Consider the following 22537-nt stretch of genomic DNA (forward strand, 5'->3'; position numbering starts at 1 on the left):
GAGAAACTTAGTTTATTGCAAATTTCTCATTCCTAGAGAAAGATTGTCCAGGCACAGGCATTAGGGATATGACCGTCACACCGTGAATTAATGGAGAAGCCAGGAAGGGAACTCAGATCTCCTTACTCTTTGCACGGTATTTTGTTGTTTCTTCAAGTATCTTAAAATCTTTAGTTCAATAAATGATGCTCTGTTATTATTGGCTTAGCTTTTACACACTGAACCCACTAACAGTAGCATGTGACTACCGATGCAGTACCCTCTTATTCTTTACGCCCCTCCCACCCCCCAACCCCAACCCACAGTGCCTTTGGATATAGGCTCAGAACTGGAAGAGTTGAGAGGAGACACAGATATCATAAGACACGGAGCCATAATGAAAGTGCCACAATGAAGTCAATGCCATGTGAAATGAGTTAACAGGTTCTCCTTACCAAATTCTGCCTTTGCTCTTTTGTGAGAGATGAGTGAGCCTCAGAAAGATGTGGTTGGAGGTCCTTGCCAGTGATAGAACACCAAATGGATAAGAATGAGTTGTAGAAACCTTGCTCTAGATCAGTTTCCCCTTTCATGTTCCAGTGCTAGAGAAAGGAGTAAGGTTCCAGATCCAAAGTTCCTGACTCCTTCATCTAATGACTAGCCCTACATGGAAAACATGGGTCAAACAGCAGTTGGGAACCATGTTATATTTCTTGGACTTTTAATGAAGCGCCCTTCACTCCTAGCTACATTCTTCATGATTGTAATGGCAATTAAGATGGGACTTTTTTTTTTGCTGTTTTCTCTTTTGGAGCACTGAGGTAATCAAGTGCCTTTGATAAGTCTGGCCATTGTTTCTTTGATTCAATCAAGAGCCTGTGACCTGCTTAAGAAACAAGAAAGCCTAGTTCACATAGGTTTGAATCCCATGGTTGTGGAGGCCTTTGACCCTAAACAGGGTATATAAACTCAGAAGTTAGCGTTTTGCTTTGGAGCTCTCATTCACTGGAAGAGTGTTGTGTGATTTGACCAGATGAGACTCTGGGTAGCTGCTGGAGCCCCCTAGCTTTGAACATCCAGATGTTGGTGCCTCTCTCTCTGGTAATGATATAATTCTTTTTTTTTTTTTTTGCTTTTTGAGGGGGGAAGGCAAGGCAATTGGGGTTGACTTGCCCTAGGTCACCCAGTTAGTAAGTATGTCAAGTGTCTGAGGCTGGATTTGAACTCAGGTTCTCCTGACTCCAGGGCTGGTGCTCTACTCACTGGGCCACCTAGCTGCCCAACAATGTAATTCTTTGGTCAGGCAGCTAGAGGCCTGTCTGTTGATAACTGTGTGTGTTTGCTCTGTTTATATTGTCTCTGTTTGTAATTTCTGTTTGTATTTGCTCTGAAGTTCAGGGTACTGGCTTTTCCCCCTGAACTCAGTGAATGATATATGTATGTTTGATTAAAGTGAGATTGTTAACCCCTTAAGGTTGCTTTCCTTAGAAAAGCAGATCAAAGAACCTGTTCTGGCAGCCCTCTTGTTGTTGGTCCTGTGTTGGTCTTTCACCTTCACAGCAGCTGCTAGCAACATTGTTGTTGCTTCAGACTATTCTACCTCTCAGACCAACAGCCTCCTCACCATGGACATGCTTCCATCTTGAGCTTCTCTGTTCTAGTTGGTGAGGCCCCTTCAGTGAGGAGCCTGGGTTGTTCTCATGTTACTCCTGGCTCCATTCTTTATTCTTTCTACTTTTTTACATCTTTCCAGAAGCTTTGCCTGTGCACTGGTACCCTCCCTACCCCACACCCACTTCCCATCTCCCTTTAATGGATTGCTTTTCCTCACTATAATGTCAGCACTAGAAGGTCTTTTTTTTTTGCTTTTATTTACGTCCCCAGTGCTTATTGCCTGGAATAAAGAAAGCACTTAACAAATGTTCCCTTCCTTCTTTCCTTCCTTTCTCTCTTTTCTCTCCTCCTCCTCCTCTTCCATCATCATCTTCTTCTTCTTCCCTTTCTCCTCGTCTTCCTCCTCTCTCTCTCTGTCTGTCTCTCCCCTTCTCTCCCTCCCTCTCTCTCTCTCTCTCTCCCCACCCCCCGCCTGTTCACCAGAGGAGCAAATATAAGTGTGTTGAACAAACTGATCTGTGCCATTTCTGGAATTCCTAGATACTGAATGATCTTATACCCTGTTTGGGAGTGGCCTGGATTGAGGAGAAACTACAATCCTACAACTTTATCACAGATGTTCTATCATGTACTGGTTTATTGCTTTTATACAAATAGTACAACACCCATCCACTACCTAAGCATATCAGTCTATTTGCATGGGGAGTGGAAGGCAATGGAGGCGAACTAATTCTATTAGGGCCAGGTCAAAGGACTCCCCACAATTATATTATGTATCTTAAGAAAACATTGGGGTATAATAAAAGCAATAAACTCTGCAGGAGGGCTGTGGAAGTTTCACTGTACTCTGTCACATTTTAAGTCCTAGACACTATATTTTAGAAAGGAAGAGCATGGGACTTACCTCTTATTGAATGGGACCAAGAGAGTAGCTAGAAATACTATTTGGTGGTTAAAGTTTTATGTATATCTATATCTGTACACACAAATACACATACAAATAAAACACTGGCTACATACATGTATAAAGTGTAATGATATGCACAATACAGTAAGAGAACATATGCATACAATATGCACAATATAATAATAGGACATATGCATGTAATAATGTGTAACAATATACACATAAAATTTGTTGTATATATTATTGGTGTAGGTATACAACAATTGTGTATATACATGCTCACGTGGATACACAGGATATAGAATTAGGAAAGACCTAGCTTCTAATCCTGCCTCAGACACTTACTAACCATGTGAGCATGTGAAGTCACTTGGCCACCCATCCTGAGCCTCTGTCTCATCATCTATAAAAAGGAGGTATTAAAACATGTACCATCTGCCTCTATTGCAGTCCATTCTACTGCAGGCATTTATTAAATGTGTGTGTGTGTGTGTGTGTGTGTGTGTGTGTGTGTGTGTGTGTGTAATGCACCGAGGATACAGAGATAAAACAAAAATTTGTTCCAGACCTCAAGAAGTTTATAGTCTATCAAACAACCTTACATTCTCCTAAAGGAGTTTGCATTCTACCTCATCGGCCGTAAGAAAAATACTTAGTAAACTTTAAAGCAATATGTGGCTATGCTATTATTACTGATGACGTCACTCTAACTTCAGCACCCAGTATGAATATCTACCAGATGAGGTTCTGGGGGAGCAGCAGATGGAGCAATGGGCTATAATCAAGAAGTTGTTTCAGTTGTATCTGACTCTTTGTGACCCTATTTGGGGTTTTCTTGGCAAAGATACTAGAGTGGTTTGCCATTTCCTTCTCCAGCTCATTTTACAGATGAGGAAACTGAGGCAAACAGGGTTAAGTGACTTGCTCGGGGTCAAGCAGCTAGTAAATGTCTGACACCAGATTTGAACTCAGGGAGACTTGTCTCCCTGACTTCTGGTCCCTCATTGCCCCATAATCAGTGAGATTTGAATTCAAATGTGACCTTAGGCACTGACCAGTTGTGTGATTCTGGGTGAGTCTTTCAATATCTATCAGTTTTAGGTTCTTTATCTGTAAAATGGGGATAATCATAAGCACCCATCCCCCAAAGATGTTGTGAGGATAAAGCAAGACATTTGTAAAGCACTGAGCATGGCATGTTTGTTATTGCATCTGATGCGATACATCTTTGAACAAGTAAATTTAAGAAATAAATACAAAGCCCATAGGTACGAGAGAAAGCAGATTTCTGTAACTCTTCCTGGAACTTAGTGAGTGGATGACACAATCCATTTGTGGTATTCTAGGCCTCCTCTACGTCTGACAAAAATCATTCAGGCGTTGCTAAGAATCACATTTTCCTCATGGTAAGTAGGAAGTTTATGTTTCCAGCCATGTTTTTTTTTTTTCTGGAACAAAGAGAGGAAATAATCTTTCAGTTTCAGGATTATTTCAGCTACTGCTGTTAATGAGAAAGTATGTCAACCCTACTTCATCCAGCTGTGTTCTCCTCTAATTATGCTCCACACAGACAGAACCCAGGTACAGAATCCAGCTTTGACTGGTATGACTGATCATCCTTGACACTGACGGCGCACTTACTGTTTCTAGAAATCAACCTCTATTCCCACAGGCAGGTAGGTGGTGCAGTAGATAGAGTAATGGGTTTGCAACCAGAAAGGCTCATCTTCCTGAGTTAAATCTGGGCTCAGACACTTACTAGCTGTGTGGCCCTGGGCAAGTCACTTAACCCTCTTTGCCTCAGTTTCCTCACCTGTAAAATGAGCTGGAGAAAGAAATGGCAAACCACTCCATTATGTCTGCCAAGAAAACTCAAATGGTGGCACAGAGAGTCATATATGACTGAACAAAAAAAATCCCTCTCTTTCCACTACAAATACCCCTGAGATTGCCCCAGCCTAGGTGATCTGTTTATTTAAAAAATAAGTTTCATTGATGGTTTTTATTTTTCACACCATGATTACCTCTTAATAACTATCTCTCTAAACAGAATCTCCCCTTGTAACAAGGAGACAGTGAAGGGAATCACTCCAGCACAGCTACTGTAGCTGACAGGATGTGAAGCATTTCACACCTGTAATCCCACCTGTGGAAGTGAGCAATGTGTTTCATCATTGATATGAGTGTTCTGCATTTACTACAACAAGATTACGATTTTTTCTCTGCCCAGCAACAGTTGCACAGGAAAGGTGCTTGGCTTGAGGGATATTTTGTTTGCTTTTTTGTTGTTTGTTTTGAGAACAGGGCTCCTTATCTCAACCAGACTGGAAGTGCATCAGCCACTCACAGGCCCAATACCCCTCTGATTATCTCAGAAGCTTTGATCTGCTCCATTTACAACCCGCACCAGCTCACCCTTCCTTAGACATCCTGGCAGCCCCCACTCCCATCAGGAAGGCAGGGCTGCACTTCTGGAGACCCAACATGTTGGTTCCAGAATGAGTGAAGACACCCAATTAGCTTTAGTCCTACTCTTTCTGAGAACTCCTTAGTTCAAGTGATCCACCAGCCTCAGATGAAGAATTGCAGGCATTACAGGTTTGTGCCGCCATGCCCAGCATTGACATACACTTTGGAGAGAAATCTCAGGAACTTTTCTCCCAGCACCTTAGTGCAGGTCAGTGGCAAATGTGTCTGTATTCAAAATGAAAAATCCTGAAGCATGATGGCTATTTAATGGTGTCTGCAGGTGACAAAATAAAAGATGACCAATCATACGATGACAGTTTCCTACACATATTTTTCTGCAGCAATATGTACATACATATACAGGTATATATACATTTGTATTATATATGTGTGTGTGTGTGGAGAGAGAGAGACAGGGAGAGACAGAAAAAGAGAAAGACTCTCTATTTTGCCCAGGATGGAAGTACAATAAGCCCTATTCCAATTCTGATTGTCATGGAAGCTTTACTCTATTCCATATTTCTTTTTGGGTTCTGGACCAGTTTGCCCCTCCTTAGGTGTATAGTAACCCTGCTCACCATATTGGTTCCAAGTGTGTTGTGGACACCCAATGGTCTCTAGGCCTTCTGCAGCTCAGAACTCCCACACTCTAGTGATCTACCAGTCAGCCTCCCCAGCATCAGGGAAGGACCAGCCTGCTTATCTCTTATTGTAATTATATAACTATCTGTAGCTACAGCTACATGTCTACATCTCTATCTCTATACCTATCTCTCACTCTTTATACCCACAGCTATAGGTACAGATCTCTATCTCTATATACCTATACCTATATCTCTACATCTGTACCTCTATATCTCTATGCCTATATTTCTACTTCCATACACAATGGCTATTAAGTGTGAGGGACATGGGAAAAAAGGTAGTTGCAGTGGAATTCAACCACTGGAATCTTTCCATCTCCAATAATTATCATCCTATATTTCTTCTGCCCTTTGTCACTAAAGTGCTTGAAAAGGCCGCCTCTAATAGATGCTTTCACTTTCTCTCTCCTCTCACTTTCTTCTTAACTTTCTATATTGTGGCTTCCAACTTCATTGTTCCATTGAAACTGCTCTCTCCAAAGGTATTAATGATTTCCTAGTTGCTAAATCCATTGGCCTTTTCTCAGTCTTCATTCTCCTTAATGTCTCTTTGACACTGTTGATCACAGTCCCCTCCTTGACGCTTTCTCTCTATGGGTTTTTGGGATATCGCTCTCTCCTGATTTTCCTCTGGCCTACTTAACCACTCCATCCCTGTCTCCTTTGCTGGATCCTCTTCCAGATCACACCTTTAGTCATAGGTGTCCCTCAAGATTCTGCCTTAGACCCTCTTCTCTTCTCCCTCTATACTTCTTCATATGTGTTCTTATCAGCTCTCAAAGATGTAATTACCAAATCTATACCGATGATTCTCATTTCTACCTATCCTGCCCCAAATTGTCTGCTGATCTCCCATCTTCCAACTCCAACTTCCTTTCAAACATCTCAAACTAGATGGCTTATAAACATCTCAAACTCAGCATGTCCAAAATGGAACTCTTCTTTCCCCTAAACTCTCTTCTTCTTCTACCTTTCTTATTACTGTAGACGACAACCCCATCATCCCAGTCCCTTGGACTCAAAACCTAGGTGTCATACTGGACTCCCCACATTTCTCACCCTCCCACATTATCTAATATGTTATAAATGCCTGCACATTTCACTATTGCAACATCTCTTATATAAGCCCTCTTTTCCCCTCTGACATTGCCACTACTCTAGTGTAGGCCTTCATCCCTCATGCCTGAACAATGGCAGTAGCCTACTGGTGGGTCTGGTTGCCTCACATCTCTCCCCATGCCAATCTATTCTCCATTCCGCCATTGATGTGATTTCCCTAAAGTGCATGTCCAACCATGTCAGCTTCCTACTCCAAAGGCTCCCTATTACCTCCAGGATAAAATGCAAAATCCTCCTTTTGGCATACAAAACCCTTCATAACTTAGTCTCCCTCCTACCTTTCCAGTCTTTTTAAACCTTACTCCTCACTACATACTCTTTTATTTAGTGACACTGACCTCCTGGCTATTTCTCAAACAGGACACTCCATCTCTCAGCTCTGGGCATTTTTCTCTGACTGTCCATATGCCTGGAATTCTCTCCCTCCTTTGGTCTGACTACTGACCTCCCTGGGTTCCTTTAAGTCCCAACTAAAATTTCATCTTCTACTGAAAGCCTTTCCCAATGCTTCTTAATGCTAGTTCCTTCCATCTCTTAATTATTTCCTATTTATCCTGTACATACATGATTTTATATATATATATATATATATATATATAGTATGTATGTATACATATACATATTCGTATATATATGTGCATGTATATACATATACATGTGTGTATATATGTGTAAATATGTATATTAGATTGTAAGCTTCTTGAGGGCAGGAAATGTCCTTGCCTTTTTTGTATCCCCAGTACTTAGCACAATGCCTGGCACAAAAAAAGGTGATTAATAAATGTTCATTGATTGCCTGATTGATTGAGTGAATTAGCACCAAAAGGTTTGGGCTCAAGTTTTAGTTCTGCCATTTACTACTCTCATACCTGTTTCTTCATCCATCAGATGGATACAATAATGCTTACTCTACCTACCTTGAAGAATTGTTGTAGGAATCCCATAAATACTTTGAAAATTAAGGACTTCATAAAGTATTACTCTTGTTATATATTTTATTGGAAGTCTGCTAATCCCCCATGACAGATCTTGCCATTGAATCATAAAGCTATAAAAGAATTAAAGACCATCTAATTTAGCCCCTTTTACAAATAAGGACATTGTGGCTCATAGAATACAAATCCCCTGGGCATTTGCATTCTTCAATTTGTTTGGTTGTTCTCCATATCACTATATTTCTTCTTCCAATTTCAAGTTCCTCTCCTTCTCTCTCTGTCTCCCTCTGTCTCTTTCTCTCTGTGTGTGTCTCTCTCTCTCTGTCTCCGTCACCCTCTCTGTATCTACATCTTTGTCTGCATATATGCATATATACATAACTATAGATATTTTTATACAGGGATGTAAAAACTAAATTTTTGCTCTTTTATTTTTACGTGTTATTGGGTTTTCTTCTCTCTATTCTTCTTGATCTGCTTGTGTTTCTGCTATATTTAGAAAATGGGTTTCTTCTTACACTGATTTCTTGTGGCCATTGTTTTTAATTTCCCACAGTCACTCCCCACATCTTACATTTACTGACCTACCAATTTTTGGCAGTATAGTGTGGTGGAACAAGCACTTGGAGTCAGTTTAAATCTCACCTATGAAGCTTATTATCCATATGACTGGATGCAGGTCACTTAACCTCTCGGTAATTCAGTTTCCTCATTGGCAAAATAAGAAAAATCACCACACCTATGCATTTCAGAAACCTTAAAGTGAAATAGAAAGTTTAGGTATCTTTTGTCATTTAATATACATTCCACTATTGCTCTTTTTATTTCAAATTCTTTGGCTAGTTTTTGGTGTCGTCAGTAAGATTTCTTCCTTTTCCTGTTCCTCCTGGACCCAACCTCCCATTCTTAACCCCTTTTTATTTTTTTTAAACCTCCTTGCATGGGAGTGAATTTAGATGTAAAGATTCAACACTGAATGGATGGATCAATTTTTAGGAAGTTCCTTAAACACATTCATCTGAAATAGGAAGAGATGGTTTCTCCCACACCGTTGTAAGAGTCATCATATAAGTTTCTCCCCATATATGTAGTACCCAAAGGAGTCTATTTGAAAGGCATCTCTATTGTTATATACCATCAGATTCTGTCCTTGGAACTTGCAAAGACGTTTTTGGACAATCCAAGACCTTCTAATGGTTAAAATCTTACTCTTCACTAAACTCTCTGCTTTGACTATATTGCAAGAAACTAAAAGACTATCTTTTCCCCTTGCAGAGAGGAGTGACATTTTCCCTATCCCCCCACCCCCAACAAAAGCCCATTTGCTGTACCTTTACAACATGACTCAAAAGCTATGGCTTCACTAACATGGAAGCTCATTGAGGACAGGGATGAAGTCTTAGTCGAACTTTGTATTGCTCCTAGTGCCCAGCATAGTGTCCTTGACGTAGTGCTTAATACACATATGTTTTGTTGGTTTGCTGATTTATCTTCTAGTCTTTCCTTTCTGGGCTTTTGGTAAGTGTATAAATTCCAACATGTTAAGATCAACTCCATCCTCCTACTTCCAGAATTCTTGATTTTATAAATAATATCATCACACAAAAGACATATTTTATTAATACATTTTTCAATTCAACAAAAATTTCTGTCAATAGAATCCAATATTAAGTGGATAAAAATGATATACACAGACGATGATTTTACTATCATATCAGAGGTGTAAGGAAAGTGCATGGGTATCACCTCTAGGAACTGCTCTCCTAGAGAAGAATTGTTTTTATATATTATTTATGCATTATGCTTACCCTACAATTGACCTAAGTAATATTCTAACAAACGGACACACTATTTCAAAGACGAAATTGATGTGGTCAGAAAAATTCAGGACAACACATAAATAAATTATTTAATTATATAATGCTATAGCAGTATATGTTATTCCTTGCCTGTTCACCATTTTGTCTCTTTTCCAATCTCACTTCATGTTGCACTTTACTTCTTTCATTACTTCAAGGAATGTTGGTCTGTCTCAGAAGCAGTGTTTTATTTCTAATGCCCTCCTCCAAATATTTAAATAATGAACCATAATCATAGGATTCATACCTGCAAGGAAGCTTAGAGTTCATTGAGTCCTATATTTTCATTTTACCTCTGAAACCTTGAAAATTTAAATGACTTGCCCAGGGTCATCCAGATATAAAAAAACTGATAGGATCTGAAGCCAGTTATCTCGACTTTGAAACCATCCCACTTTCCACTGATTCGTGCCCAGTGTTAACAAAATGGATTTCTCCAATTCATAATAATCACATTTGCAATGAAACAAAACATTTTTAATATTGAATTACTTGTTTCATAATGTGGCAGCTATCTATACATGATACTTACAGTTCACCACACACAATATGATGGTAATGAAACTTATTTCTAACAGTGTCCAAAAGACTGAGTATATTTAAATATATTTAGGTGATTTTCATGAGGGGGGGGAAAATAGTCCTTCCAAAGAACCTTGCAATTGGCAGAAAGAAAAAAGGCCCTAAAGTTTTCTCATCATTTTAGGAGCCTGCCTTCTGGCAAAGAAACCCACAGACCCCAATCAGATTCTTTGAAAATTCCCTCTCCCTAAAGAATTATCATGCACCTAGGGATTCCCCATTGGAAAGCATATTTCCAACCCTCAGCCCTTTTTTAATTATAAAACATCAAGATCTTCCTTTGGCTGAAGCTAATGCCTCCTGTAATTCACAGATATCAAGGACTTACGTTGGCTGGAATCATACTCATAAACCTATCTTGAAATCTGAAGACATGTCAACCCTTATTGGAAATAAAGCAGGGTAATGAATATCTTTTCAAATAAGTGAACATTACATTCATGATTTTTTAAACAAAAACATAAGATCACATTGAAGTCCCACTATATATAATACATAAAATAATAATATTATGTATCTATTTACATATTTTTTGAAAATATTATTTTTAAGACAGAAACACTGAATAATCATAGCAAAATTGATTCAAAGAGAACATTTATGAAATGGAAAGAATCCAACTGCTTTTTACCTAATAGGTTCCACTTTGAAGTAATTGTTGTTTTCTTTATTTTGAATGACCCCATAAAGAGAAGGCGGGATGGGGGGATATGGAAGAAAATCACAGAATAAGGCGCAGTTACTAAATTGTGTTTTATACTTGAGCTACAACAACTAACTGATAGCTATAAGAAGTGCTGATGGTTACTACAGGCAGCTGAGTGAATGTCTAGTTTTATCATATTCCTACCAGACTTCATTTGCAAACTTAAGCGTATATATGAAAATAGTGAGCCCAGGCCTAACCCAGGATAAGTGAAACAAACCATAAATGTTTAAAAAGATATGACAATTAACAGTGTTTCAAAATGATCAAATCATATCCTGTTTTATCTATCTGCATTTTCTAGATAAAAAGCAGAAATTACTCTAAACCAGAAAGTTAATGGGAGTTTTCATTCCTATATTCTGCTGGAAAGTTCAATCTTGGACCCTCTTATTTCAAGAAATGCTAAGCAAGTATGAATTTTGTTTCAAGAAAAGATTTCTCATTGAGTCCTGAAGTATATTGCCCCCTCCAAATGTCAAATGACTGATAATGCCAAAGGCTTCATTTTATTTCCTAAAGTCTTCTAACCAATAATGCTCAGCAGGCTATCTGAGAGGATCCCCATCATAGCAGTTTTTAGGGATATGAGAAATAAATCAAAAACACATCCAAGAACATCATGTTGTTCTCTGGAGAAAAATGTGTTTGCAGAGTAATTTGTGAGAAGAGGTGCATGTTGTCAGACACATGGACATCTCTAGTCATAGCCCTATGATGTTAGGAGCTGTCAGGTCAATTTATTTATCTTCCTTCCTCATTGAAATGTTGGACATGCAATCTCTTACTGCATTCAGACTTTACTTGCAAAATTTTTCTTCTACCTTTCTGGAAAGAAACCATGTGTACCTTTTCTGTTTATGCTCATAATTCACAATCCACTGAAAACAAAGTTCCCTTTTGGTATGCCTTGGTTTGCGCAAATGCACATGGCCAAGGAATCACCAACAGAAGTTTTGACTTGAGTGCTGGTTTTCTTCTTGTCATGGTTTGAAAGAGGATATACCTAAGGACCTCTTTAAAACCACTTGATGATTCTAATTGGAATCCATTCCCCAACTTTTCAGAAACCAAACTCCTTAGACATTGGTAGCCTCCGTAAAAGAGTCATTGGCACAGTTGTTCTTCTTTACCTCAAGGTCCTTCTTGGCTTTGAAAGTCGCTGACACCTCTGAGTGAATGGAATCTACCCTCTGCTCGCAATGAAAGGCAGAGAGGAAGGCCTTTCTATAGTTGCTATTCATCCAGCCATAAAGAAAGGGATTGGCAAAGGTAGAGCACATGGCAATGATATGAAAAATTGTGAAAATGAGCTTGTATTCCTTCAGGTCCAGGACCTGGTTATCAATGTCAATGGCAAGCTGGAAAGCATGGAAAGGCAACCAGCTAACTGCAAATACCACCACCACACACACTAGCATCTTGGTGGTTTTATGCCGACGCTGATGGTAGTGGTCGTTGGCCAACCCAGGGCTGATATGATTCTTCAGCTTACTCCAGATCTGTATATAGGCAAACGATATGATACCCAGTGGCAGAACATACAGGATTAGCAAGGAAGAGAGACTATAAATTGTACTGTACATGCTCTTTTCCTCACCTGGCCACTTCTCAGTACAGACCATGATCTCAAAGTCAGGTATGATCTCAATCAGAGAATACTCTCGGAAGATAGCCAGGGGACTAGCCAGCAAGGCGCTGATTCCCCAGGCCAGGCCGATGATCAGGAAGCTGATCTTCTTAGAAATCTTGCTCTCCAGATGGTAAACGATGCAACGGTGTCGATCCAGGGCGATCACAGTTAGCGTGATTGTGGACACTTGTACTGCTAAACCCTGGGCATAGGGCACCAGGTGGCACAGGACAGGGCCCATTTTCCATTCTCCCATCAAGGTGTAAGTAAGGGTGAAGGGGAGGCAAAGTGTGTTCACCAGAAGATCTGCCACAGCAAGATTAGCAATAAAGAAGTTGGTGACAGTACGCATACTTTTGAATTTGACCACCACGTGGATCACCAAGGAATTGCCAATTACTCCCAGCAAGATGATGGTACAATAGGCTAATATGAGCACAACCTGAACTTCAATCAACTTGGTGCTGTCCGCCAGCCCTGGTTTAGGGTCAGCGGCTAGCTGACCCCTTGGGGTAGTTTGTGCTGTCCCATACCATTCAACCTCTGTTACCTCTGTTGTCTGATTGTCTTCAGTCTGTGTTCCCGTTGGCCCCATGCTCATTCTGCACAGTTGTCCTGGGCCTAGAACTAGCACAAGAATCATTTAAATGGAAAATTAGTAAAGATAAAACAAAGAGAAATCACTTAGCCTAAAGGCTTAATTTTGTACTTGTGGTCAAATAATCAGAACCAAAACACAAGTTCCCTGTGACATGAAATATGCATGAAACAGGCTCCTACCAGGAGATAATTCTTTGTTGTGAGGATTTGGTTAATAGGCTAGTTTTCTGTGTGCCCCAATCAACTATGTGCAGTGAAAATGTTTCCAAAGGGAATATTTGAAATGTGTTTCTTTTTTTTAACAGTCAAGCTATATTAGAATGGGATGTAATGTCCCTAATACAGTTTATATATCCCTAAGATAGTTTCTTTCAATTATAAGGCTTTGTGATTCTAGTTGCTAACTCTAGAAGAAACCATGAATTAGTAAGACCTTATCTCTAATGTTTTGTTTTCTGGATTCATGAACAACACTTCAAAACTGAAAACTGTATTTCTTACCTATTTAATAAGTAAATGGGGGGGTGTGTGCAGGGGAGGGGGCAAACATAGGTACAGTCAGCTTCCAATTACTTACTTTTTTATTAGCTGTACTAAATTTTCTATATTGTATCTGATTCCAAGTACCACCCAACAGATTTCAAGATCATGTGAGCTCATCAGTATTAGCCTAAAGCAAAATATAGCTTGGAAGGGCCAATCCATTGAGGCACATTCATAGAATTTGGAGGTTTAAGGTACCTAGCCCTACCCCTTACATTTATGGATGACAGAATGAGACATGCAATATCTCGCCAAAGACCTCAGAAGAGCTTGGATGATAATAATACAAAATTAATATAAATGATATATGTATTATTCATAAATATTCTCTCTTCCATTGGAGCAGGTAATCAAGAAATGACTAATTAATGAAATAGCATTCCTATAGAGAGGCAATAGAGTATAGGGGAAAGAAAACTGGATTTGAAATTAGAAGACCGAACTTCCACTTACTTCTTGTCAGAGCAAGTCAATTTATCTCTCTGGGTCCTAATTCCACCATCTGCAAAATGTTATGTCTAGACAAGATGATTTCTAAATCCTCTTTCTTCCCACCCTCCATCCCCCCCACAACGTCAGACAATCTTTTTCTCCTAGGAACAGCCAAATAGCATGGTGACCAACTTTTTGTTAATATTACTACCAAGAAAGGATGTCAACCTTGGAATTCTACTCAAACCAATCCAGGTTTCTAACAAATATGAAAAAAATATTTTTCTTCATTTAAGTCAATATAGGTTTTGTGAAAACCTAATATTTAGGTTTTACTTTGGGGGGAAGGGAGGCTAATGAGGGATGGCCTGGACCTATGATTTTATCAATTCATTAATCAAATCCAGATTAGCAGCTGTTAGAAGGTTTTCTGGGGCACTTATGGAGAGGTCAAATCACTTGCTAATGATCACATGGTGAACACATGCCAGAAGATGAACTTGAAGCCAAGATTTTCTGACTCCAAGGCCAGCCCTGTATTGGCCACTCACACTGCTGCCCTCTGTTTCCTGTAACAGGATTTTCTTTGTTGTAAGAAGCTCTTGCTGAGGAATAGTGCAGATGAGTACCTTGTCTGAAACTTAGTATTAGAGAGGTGCTTGGGTCACTGAGAGTTTCAGTGACTTACCCAGGGTCACACTGCTAGTATGTGTCAGAGGCAGAATTTTAATCTAAGCCCTCCTGATTCCAAGGCCAACCTCCCTATCCACTGTTTACTATTTGCTTAGAAAAACTAAGAGCCAAAAAACCTTTGTACCCTGTTTTCTATCTTCTTCCTTTCTCTGTATCATCAGAAAACACTCAAGCCAATAATTCTTGTCCTGGAGTAGAAGTATTTCCCTTAAACTGTTTAACATCCTTTAACTTTATCAGAAAAAATGACTTGAAAGAAACCAATTGAGTATAATTTTAAAATTTAAAAAGTTAAATTGTTAAAAATTTTACCAGAATTTACAGAAATCCAGGGCTTGATTCCTCAAATTGGCTGCAGGTTGGTAGATATGAGCATAATTATTTTATTTTCATTTATTCTGCTTTTTTTCTTTAATTCCCTCTTTTTCTGACTTCTTGGTCCAGTTATTAAAAATAGTTACACTTCAAAGCTTACACATGGCTAAGCCCTAAGCATATACTTTTATTCAGTTGTTACCTTTTTATTTCAGAACTCTACTGCTCTCCCACCAATGCACTGTCTTTTCCAAAGGAAGTGTCATCCCCAGGTTGCACTTCTAGGGAAGTGTTTGTGAGAAAAGATGGGTACAAAGGCAGAGGGAGTTGAACCTTAGTATCTGGAGAAGTATTATAATTGGCAAAGTAAAACAAAAGAAATACCAATTTATAAACTTTTGCTTAGGACAAAAGAAAGAAACACATTTTCCACATTATTTGAAACACCTTGAGAGAAGAAGAAAGGAATAAGCAATCATTTTGCAATGTTATGCTTTAAAAAGGAGTTCTGAACCTTTCCGTGTATCGTGGACCCTTGTGGAAGTCTAGAGCAGCCTTCTAATAATGTTGTTAAATGCATTAAAATAAATTGCATAGCATTACAAAGGGAATTTCAATTATATTGAAATATAGTTATCAAGATACTAAAAAAAAGGTCAGAGAACCCAGATTAGGAAGCCCTGCTTTAATAAAAGAGCAAGCTGGGTTTCTCCATTTGGTGGTTCTCTAAGAATTCAGAGTTGGAAGGAACTTACAGGTCACCTAATCCAATTCCTCATGCAGTTGAGTCCCAAAAAAGGCAAGGGACTTGTTCAAAGACAGATTGGTAGTATAGTGGGATTTGAACCCAGCTCCTGTGACTGGGAATCCACTACTCTTTCTACTATACCTCAGGGTATCATAGGGTCATAAATTGAGAAATAGAAGGACCTATAGGCCTTTCAATCTAGCTCCCTCATGTTATAAATGAGGAAACTGAGGCACAGAGAGCTTTAAGTGACCTGCCCACAGCCACACAACTATTAGGTATGTGAGATAGAATTTGAACTCAGGTCTTCCTGACTCTAAAGTGTTCTATACACTATGGCTGCCACTAAACAGACAAGCAAACAAACAAAAAATGTTTAAATTAGCTGATGTCAGGAAAGAATAAGTTATTAGGTCTAAACACAATATGAATAAGAAAGCTATTTGCGTTTGCAGAAATTTCTACAATGATCTAATTAAATCACACATTTCCACTATTTCATTCCTATTCCTAATATTTCCAGGCAACTACCTCAGAGACATTCCTAGAATTCATGCTAAATGATCTCCCATCCTTCTCCCCTCCTGCCATTTGGAAAACAGAGCTACAGAGAGGGGGAAAAATCAGACAGATGCTTGTTTGGGAATAGTGGTAGAGAGGGAAAACATGCAACAAATATTCTAGTAATGTTCCTATTCTGTGGGGTTAAGCTTAAGTCCTTCTATCCGAGTGAAGTAATGTATGTGAAAACTGTAAAATAAGGCTTACAATAAATTATCAAAGATATAGGAAGAATGCATTATTATCGTTCCTGATATCATTCCCATAATCTTCTCTACCAAACTGACATAAAAACCCCAAAACCAAAAACTGCGGTCTCTCTTGCGAAAGGCTTCGAAGCTTTCAATTTTTGGCCGCTTTTCCTTTTTCCACACCTGCCCCCATGCTTGTAGCCACTGGGTGGACATTCTGGGAGGACAATGAATGGAAGAACCATTGTAACGAGTCCTGTCTAGCTTGGGAAAACCAATGCAACATCCCCCTACCTCGATGGCTCCCTCTTGCCACCCTTTTGAGTAATAGGTATGAAGCCCAAACAACTTGTGACTCTGGGGTGAAGGTTCACCTCTCAATTTGCAGTTGGGAAGAGGGATGCAAGAGGTCTATGAGACAAGAGGAAGGAAGTCTTGGGACAAGGGATAGGGCTGGAAGAAATAAACAAAAATGGCATTTGAAATCTCAAATGAGGGTATAACAGTGATACATCAGGGAGCTACCTGAAGCCAAACAAATAACCCTGAAAAGAAGCTTCCACTCCCCTCTCCTCCGAGACCTGGCTGGGGTCCTTTCGGGTCCCCTTTGTCTCAGTAGGTAAGTCAGATGAGGCTTACCGAGCCGGCTTGTCCTTCTCCCCTGTTATCCTTGGACTTGGCTTTCCTGCAGTCAGATGGAGAGGAGCCAAGCTCCAGGAGACCCTTGAATATCCCGGAGGGCGCAGTCCCGTCCAGTTCGTCCAGTCCAGTCCAGTGCCCAGGGCCAGCGGGAGGAAATTGCCAGAGTTGAGTGCCGGCTCACTCTCCCGGCCTTGACTTCTCTCTTTCTCCACTGCCTCCTCAGCCCCCGGGCGCGGTAGGAGCCAAGCCGCTTTTCTTTATAGAGAGGAGGGCGGCTCCCCCCCGGCTGCTGTGCCAGTGATTTCTGCCACCCGGGCTGGTCCAGCCACTGTAGAGAAAGTACGCCAAGCTGGATGGGAAGCGAGAGAGAACCCAAAAGAGAGCAGGAGGAAAACAGGTGCGAGAGAGAAAGCTGTCTGTTCCTGGGGTCCCGAACTGGGCGAAAAGGGCTGGGCAAGTTCCCCCAGGAGGCAGAGAGGAGGTGAGAGTGCCTTGCACCCAAACCCCAGAGCTGCCTTCCCTCGGGGCGCCCTGCGGACCCCTTGCTATTCGGGGCAGAGCTTACGGTCCCACAACCATCCCCACCCCTCACTCGCAACCTGCACTCTCCCTCCAGAATCCACCTTCGCTCCAGCCACGCTCCTGTTATTCATTCAGCCCCTTCCCCCTTCTCTTTCCCTGGGGGCTGTGCAGTCCCCTCTTCACCCTACTCCCCAGGAACCCTATGCCCTACAGTGCCCAGGGAGAGGGAGAGAGGGGAGTAGGCAATCAATCCTGGGGCTGGACCCCCTCTCTGAGGAGAGAGAAGACGTCGATGGCATCCCGAAGAGTAGAAAGACCTTTACTCTGAGCGAGAGCGCTGCTCGGTTCTGAAACTACAAGAAGCTCTGAGAGAGCAAGCCTGTTCGCTAGGCAGGGTGCACGATGAATAGAACCACGGGGCGGAGGGAGCTGGAGGACCTGCACCTAATTCGCTCCACTACTAAGCTCGTAAGGTTTAAATAGGAGAAGAGCCGAGCGAAAGAGGGAACTTTTAAAGTACGAGTGGGAAGGAGAGGTAGAATTAGACATAAAAGTGTTACTGAAATGAACACACACACACACACACACACACACACACACACACACACCCTGTTTCAGATGCCGGCACTAGAGTAGAATAAGAGAAGCATTCACCGCTAACCATCAGATAGTTATTTGAATGCCGCGTTCTGCACTAACCCAGGGACATCACAACTCTCTGTGCCATAGTAGCTAAGTCTTAGGTAATCGTCTGAGGTAAAGCGAAGTATCTTGCCCAGAGTTACATAACTAGTAAGTGTCAAAAGCTGGCTTTGATTTGTTGTCTTCCTGACATATTGGCTGGTCTCAGATAAGCCAAGGCGCAAATCAGATAGAAGAGCCTGTGTCGCCCTGCAAGGGTGCTTTGGCCCATTGCCATTAGCAGATGTTGTACAGACACAGGACAAGCACTATATGTTTGCCCACTTTCTGGTGGTTAATATCCTTAAATGATGTTTTTCTTCCCTTTTTGACTCTGTAGCTGATCAACCCTAGAAAAAGCAGAGAAGGTTAAATGCCGCTTAGCAGAGGTCATTAAGTATATTCAGAGCTACTATACTCAAGGACACAAGACACGATGGTTCCCCTTAGCGCTTCGTTCCAAGACCCTACTTACGCTGAGTTCTGACTAAAAAAAAAAAAAAACCTTCCTCTGGTTGATTTATTGAGAGGACAACACAGCTAAATAATGAGTATGTGATTGACATCAGTAGCCCTCAAGCCTCCATTTGCTACATCCATCTTGTTTGTAATTCAAGAGAAGTTACTTAATTCCTTCATTTCAGCAGGGGAGACCAATGCCTATTCCCTTGTATCATCTAGTGAGCATTGTGAAGATGATTTGGGTTGTGCTTACAATTATGTCTATTCTGTTTGAGATAAGCAATGTTTGTTGGTGGAGTTGTGAACTGATCCAATAATTTTGCAGAGAAATTTGGAACTATGCCAAAAGGGCAATCAAACTGTGCATACCCTTTGAATCAGCAATACCACTACTAAGTCTGTATTCCAAAGAGATCATAAAAGGGGGAAAGGACCCAGGTGTGGAAAATATAGCAGCCCTATTTGTGGTGGCAAAATATCAGAAACTGAGAGGATGCCCATCAACAGGGGAATAGCCAAACAAACCGTGGTACATGAGTGTAATGGAATACTATTCTACATTAAGAAATGATGAACAGGAAGATTTCAGAAAAACATGGAAAGACTTGTACTAACTGATGCAAAGTGAAATGAGAAGAATGAGGAAAACATTGTTCACAGTATCAGCAATATTGCATGATGGTCAACTATGAATGGCTCAGCTCTTCTCAGCAACAATGATCCAAGACATGTACAAAAGATTCACAAAGGAAAATGGTATCCATATTTGGATAAAGAACTGATGGACTCTGAATGCAGATGGAAGCGTATTAATTTCACTTTATTCTTTTTCATTTTTTCCTTTTGCTGTTCCTTCTTTCATAACTATGACTAATATAGAAGTATGTTCTACATGATAGCACATGTATAACCTATATCAAACTGACTACCATTGTAGGAAGGGGGGAGGGAGTGAGGGAAGGAGAAAAATTTGGAACTCAAAATCTTGTAAAAATGAATGCTAAAAATTGTCTTGACATGTCATTGGGAAAAATAAAATATTATTTAAAATGTATGCCAAAAAAGATAAAACAATGTTTCAATTGTTACAGAAAGAGGTACCTAAATTCCCTCCCCTAAATGCCAACAAAAACCCATCCGAAAATGGGGTCTTAGACCCCAGCCTATTGGTTTCAATTGAAGACCTAAAGGTATTATAGACATGGGAAACATTTTTATAAAATGCAAACGAACTCATCACATCTGAAATGAGCTTCAAGATTGATATATAGTTATGAACATACGGTAGGGCATTTTACATTTTCCAGTTACCAAGAAAGAAAACAGACTAAAAATATCTAAGGTGGGCTAAAGGTTTCAAATTTTTAAAAATAATATTTTATTTTCCCAATTACATGTAAAGACAATTTTTAACATTTATTTTTTTTAATTTTGAGTTCCAAATTCTCTCCCTCCCTTCCCCACTCCCTTCCAACCTGAGACAGTAGGCAATTTGATATAGGTTATATATGTGCAATCATGCAAAACATATTTCCATATTAGTCATACTATGAACTTCACATTTTTAAAATATCTTTGTAGAGACAGCAGTTTATAAATTCTACATGAATTCCAAGTGCATTTAAGTTAGCATGGTCAATACTTTCTCTTCTAAGATATTTACATCGGTGAACAGTATATGTAAGGTATAAAATGACAGAATTAAAAAAAAATAAATCCAGGAAAGTATGCATCTAAAGAGATGCTGAACTTCGAAGTAGTCACCTTGGAAAGTTTGAATGGATTCCAATGATGCTGGCATTGCTCAATGTCATTTGGGGATGTGTATGGTACACTGGATTGGATTCAGAGCCAAAGGACCTAAGTTCAAACCTCTGCTAAATCCCACTCTGCCATTTGCCAGCTGACTGAAACAATCATTTAACTTCCCACCTCAGTTTCCTCATCTGTAAAATGTGCACTAACAACTAACTCATTGCAGAACTCCTATTTGTACTCGTATACAAGGGATTAAATAGTGTCAAAAATAAACAAATTAAGACATTACATTTATATAGTGGCTGTATAACTTGCAATGCACTTCACATACATCATCTTCTTTGAGCTTCACAACAAGCCTGGAAGATAGGTACTGCCTGTGTTATATGGTGTATCAGTAAGGCAGTAATAACAATGTAAATGATAATTATCAAAATGCCTGTGTAGTTTTGTATAGCAAACTATATGAGACTCTCCACATAGAAAGTAGAAAAAGTAAAGCATTTATTCAGACACCAGAGAACTGTATTCCACAAGCCATTTACCCAATTTAACAGAGCAGTAAAACATCCAATACATAATATCACAATACGGAGCCTCACCATCCCCAGACCTCTCCGACCGCCTGCTGGGGTCTTCCCAAAGACAAACTCAGAGTACAGCTAAGTCAGCCTGTTCAGCTCTAACTATCACGACTGCCATTAGCAGCCATAGCTGCGCTCGCTCTCTCTCTCTCTCTCTCTCTCTCTCTCTCTCTCTCTCTCTCAGCATTTCTTGTGCCATAACTTCTTTTTCCTCTCAGAAGCTCCTACTACCACCAATGTGACTTGGGCTTCCTGTGACCTAAGCAGGTCACATGGCCTATTAATGGGTGGAAAAGATCTTCAGATCTAAATTGCTATTACATATGGACATTTTAAAGATGAAGAAACTGAAATTCAGAGATGTTTGGTGATTTGCCCAGCATCACACGCTATTGTCAGAGAAAAGATTTGCTTTTTTAAATAATTAAATATATTTATTGACATATACCTTTGTGTTGGTAAGCAAAATGGGCTCTTAGCACCTAATTAGTTCAACCAAGTGCCCTTGAAGAGTTTGGCTTTTGTTTCTTTTGAGTAATTCAGTGTATTTCATTGAGTCTTACTAGATGCTAAGTCATAGGCCCAAACCCCTATTAGGTGTAAAAACTATGTGGGTGTGAATTGGTAACTAAGGTGGGGCCCAAGGTGGGGCTAACTAAGGGGAGGTGCTAACTCCTGAGCCAATCATAGCAGCCTAAGTTCTGATCATTCAGATGATGTTTGATGACATCTGAAATGCTTTAAGAAGAGAGGACAGAGCCATTTGCGCAGGGGCTCTCACTCATGATGGTGCTGATGCAGAGACTCCGGGCAACTGTAGCTAAGAGCCCTCCAGCTTGTAACCCAGATGCTGAGAGTTTGTTAAACTCTGGTAACTATGTATTGGGATTTGAATCAGACAAGGTCTGTCTGTCGATGTTTATACTTTGTTTGTATTTTTCTCTGAAGTTCAGGGTGCTGATTTTTCCCCTGAACTAAGTGAATGATATTTGTATGCTGAATTAAAGTAAGCTTGTCAACCCCTTAACACTGCTTTCCTTACTAAAGCAGATCAAAATAACCTGTGCTTTTGCAGCATGCTGGTAGCATTCTTGTTGTTGGGCTTGTGTTGCCTTTCACCCCCACAACAGCTGCTAGCCAGACTGTGGAAACAATATAATGATTTATATTAAAAATGTAATTTCAAACATAGTATCTTTTTGTGGTGATCACTTGTTTTTATGTGATTTGTAACTGAGCTCAAAAGATTTTGACAAATAGTCTTTAATTCTTTGTGATGAAACTATGCTTTTAGCACATTGATATTAACTGTATGTTTGTTGAACAGTTCACTTTTTCAAGCCTCACCTTTATTATAA

The 22537-nt window shown here is 40.0% G+C and overlaps 1 protein-coding gene across 1 annotated transcript; it reads right to left on the minus strand.

Moving 5' to 3' along the window:
- Positions 1-11893: 11893 nt before the first annotated feature.
- Positions 11894-17356, minus strand: NPY2R (neuropeptide Y receptor Y2). Its single transcript, XM_036764790.1, has 2 exons — positions 17170-17356; positions 11894-13074 (listed from the first exon to the last, which is right to left on the minus strand). Exon 2 carries the CDS (start codon positions 13046-13048, stop codon positions 11894-11896), a length of 1155 nt encoding a protein of 384 aa, XP_036620685.1. The 5' UTR covers positions 13049-13074; positions 17170-17356.
- Positions 17357-22537: the final 5181 nt, after the last annotated feature.

This window comes from Trichosurus vulpecula, chromosome 6, assembly GCF_011100635.1.
Source record: "Trichosurus vulpecula isolate mTriVul1 chromosome 6, mTriVul1.pri, whole genome shotgun sequence".
In the NCBI taxonomy this organism is placed as follows: Eukaryota; Metazoa; Chordata; class Mammalia; order Diprotodontia; family Phalangeridae; genus Trichosurus; species Trichosurus vulpecula.

Coding starts and splice junctions, on each gene's coding strand:
- NPY2R (XM_036764790.1), bottom strand. CDS start 13,048: ATGAGCATGGGGCCAACGGGAACACAGACTGAAGACAATCAGACAACA.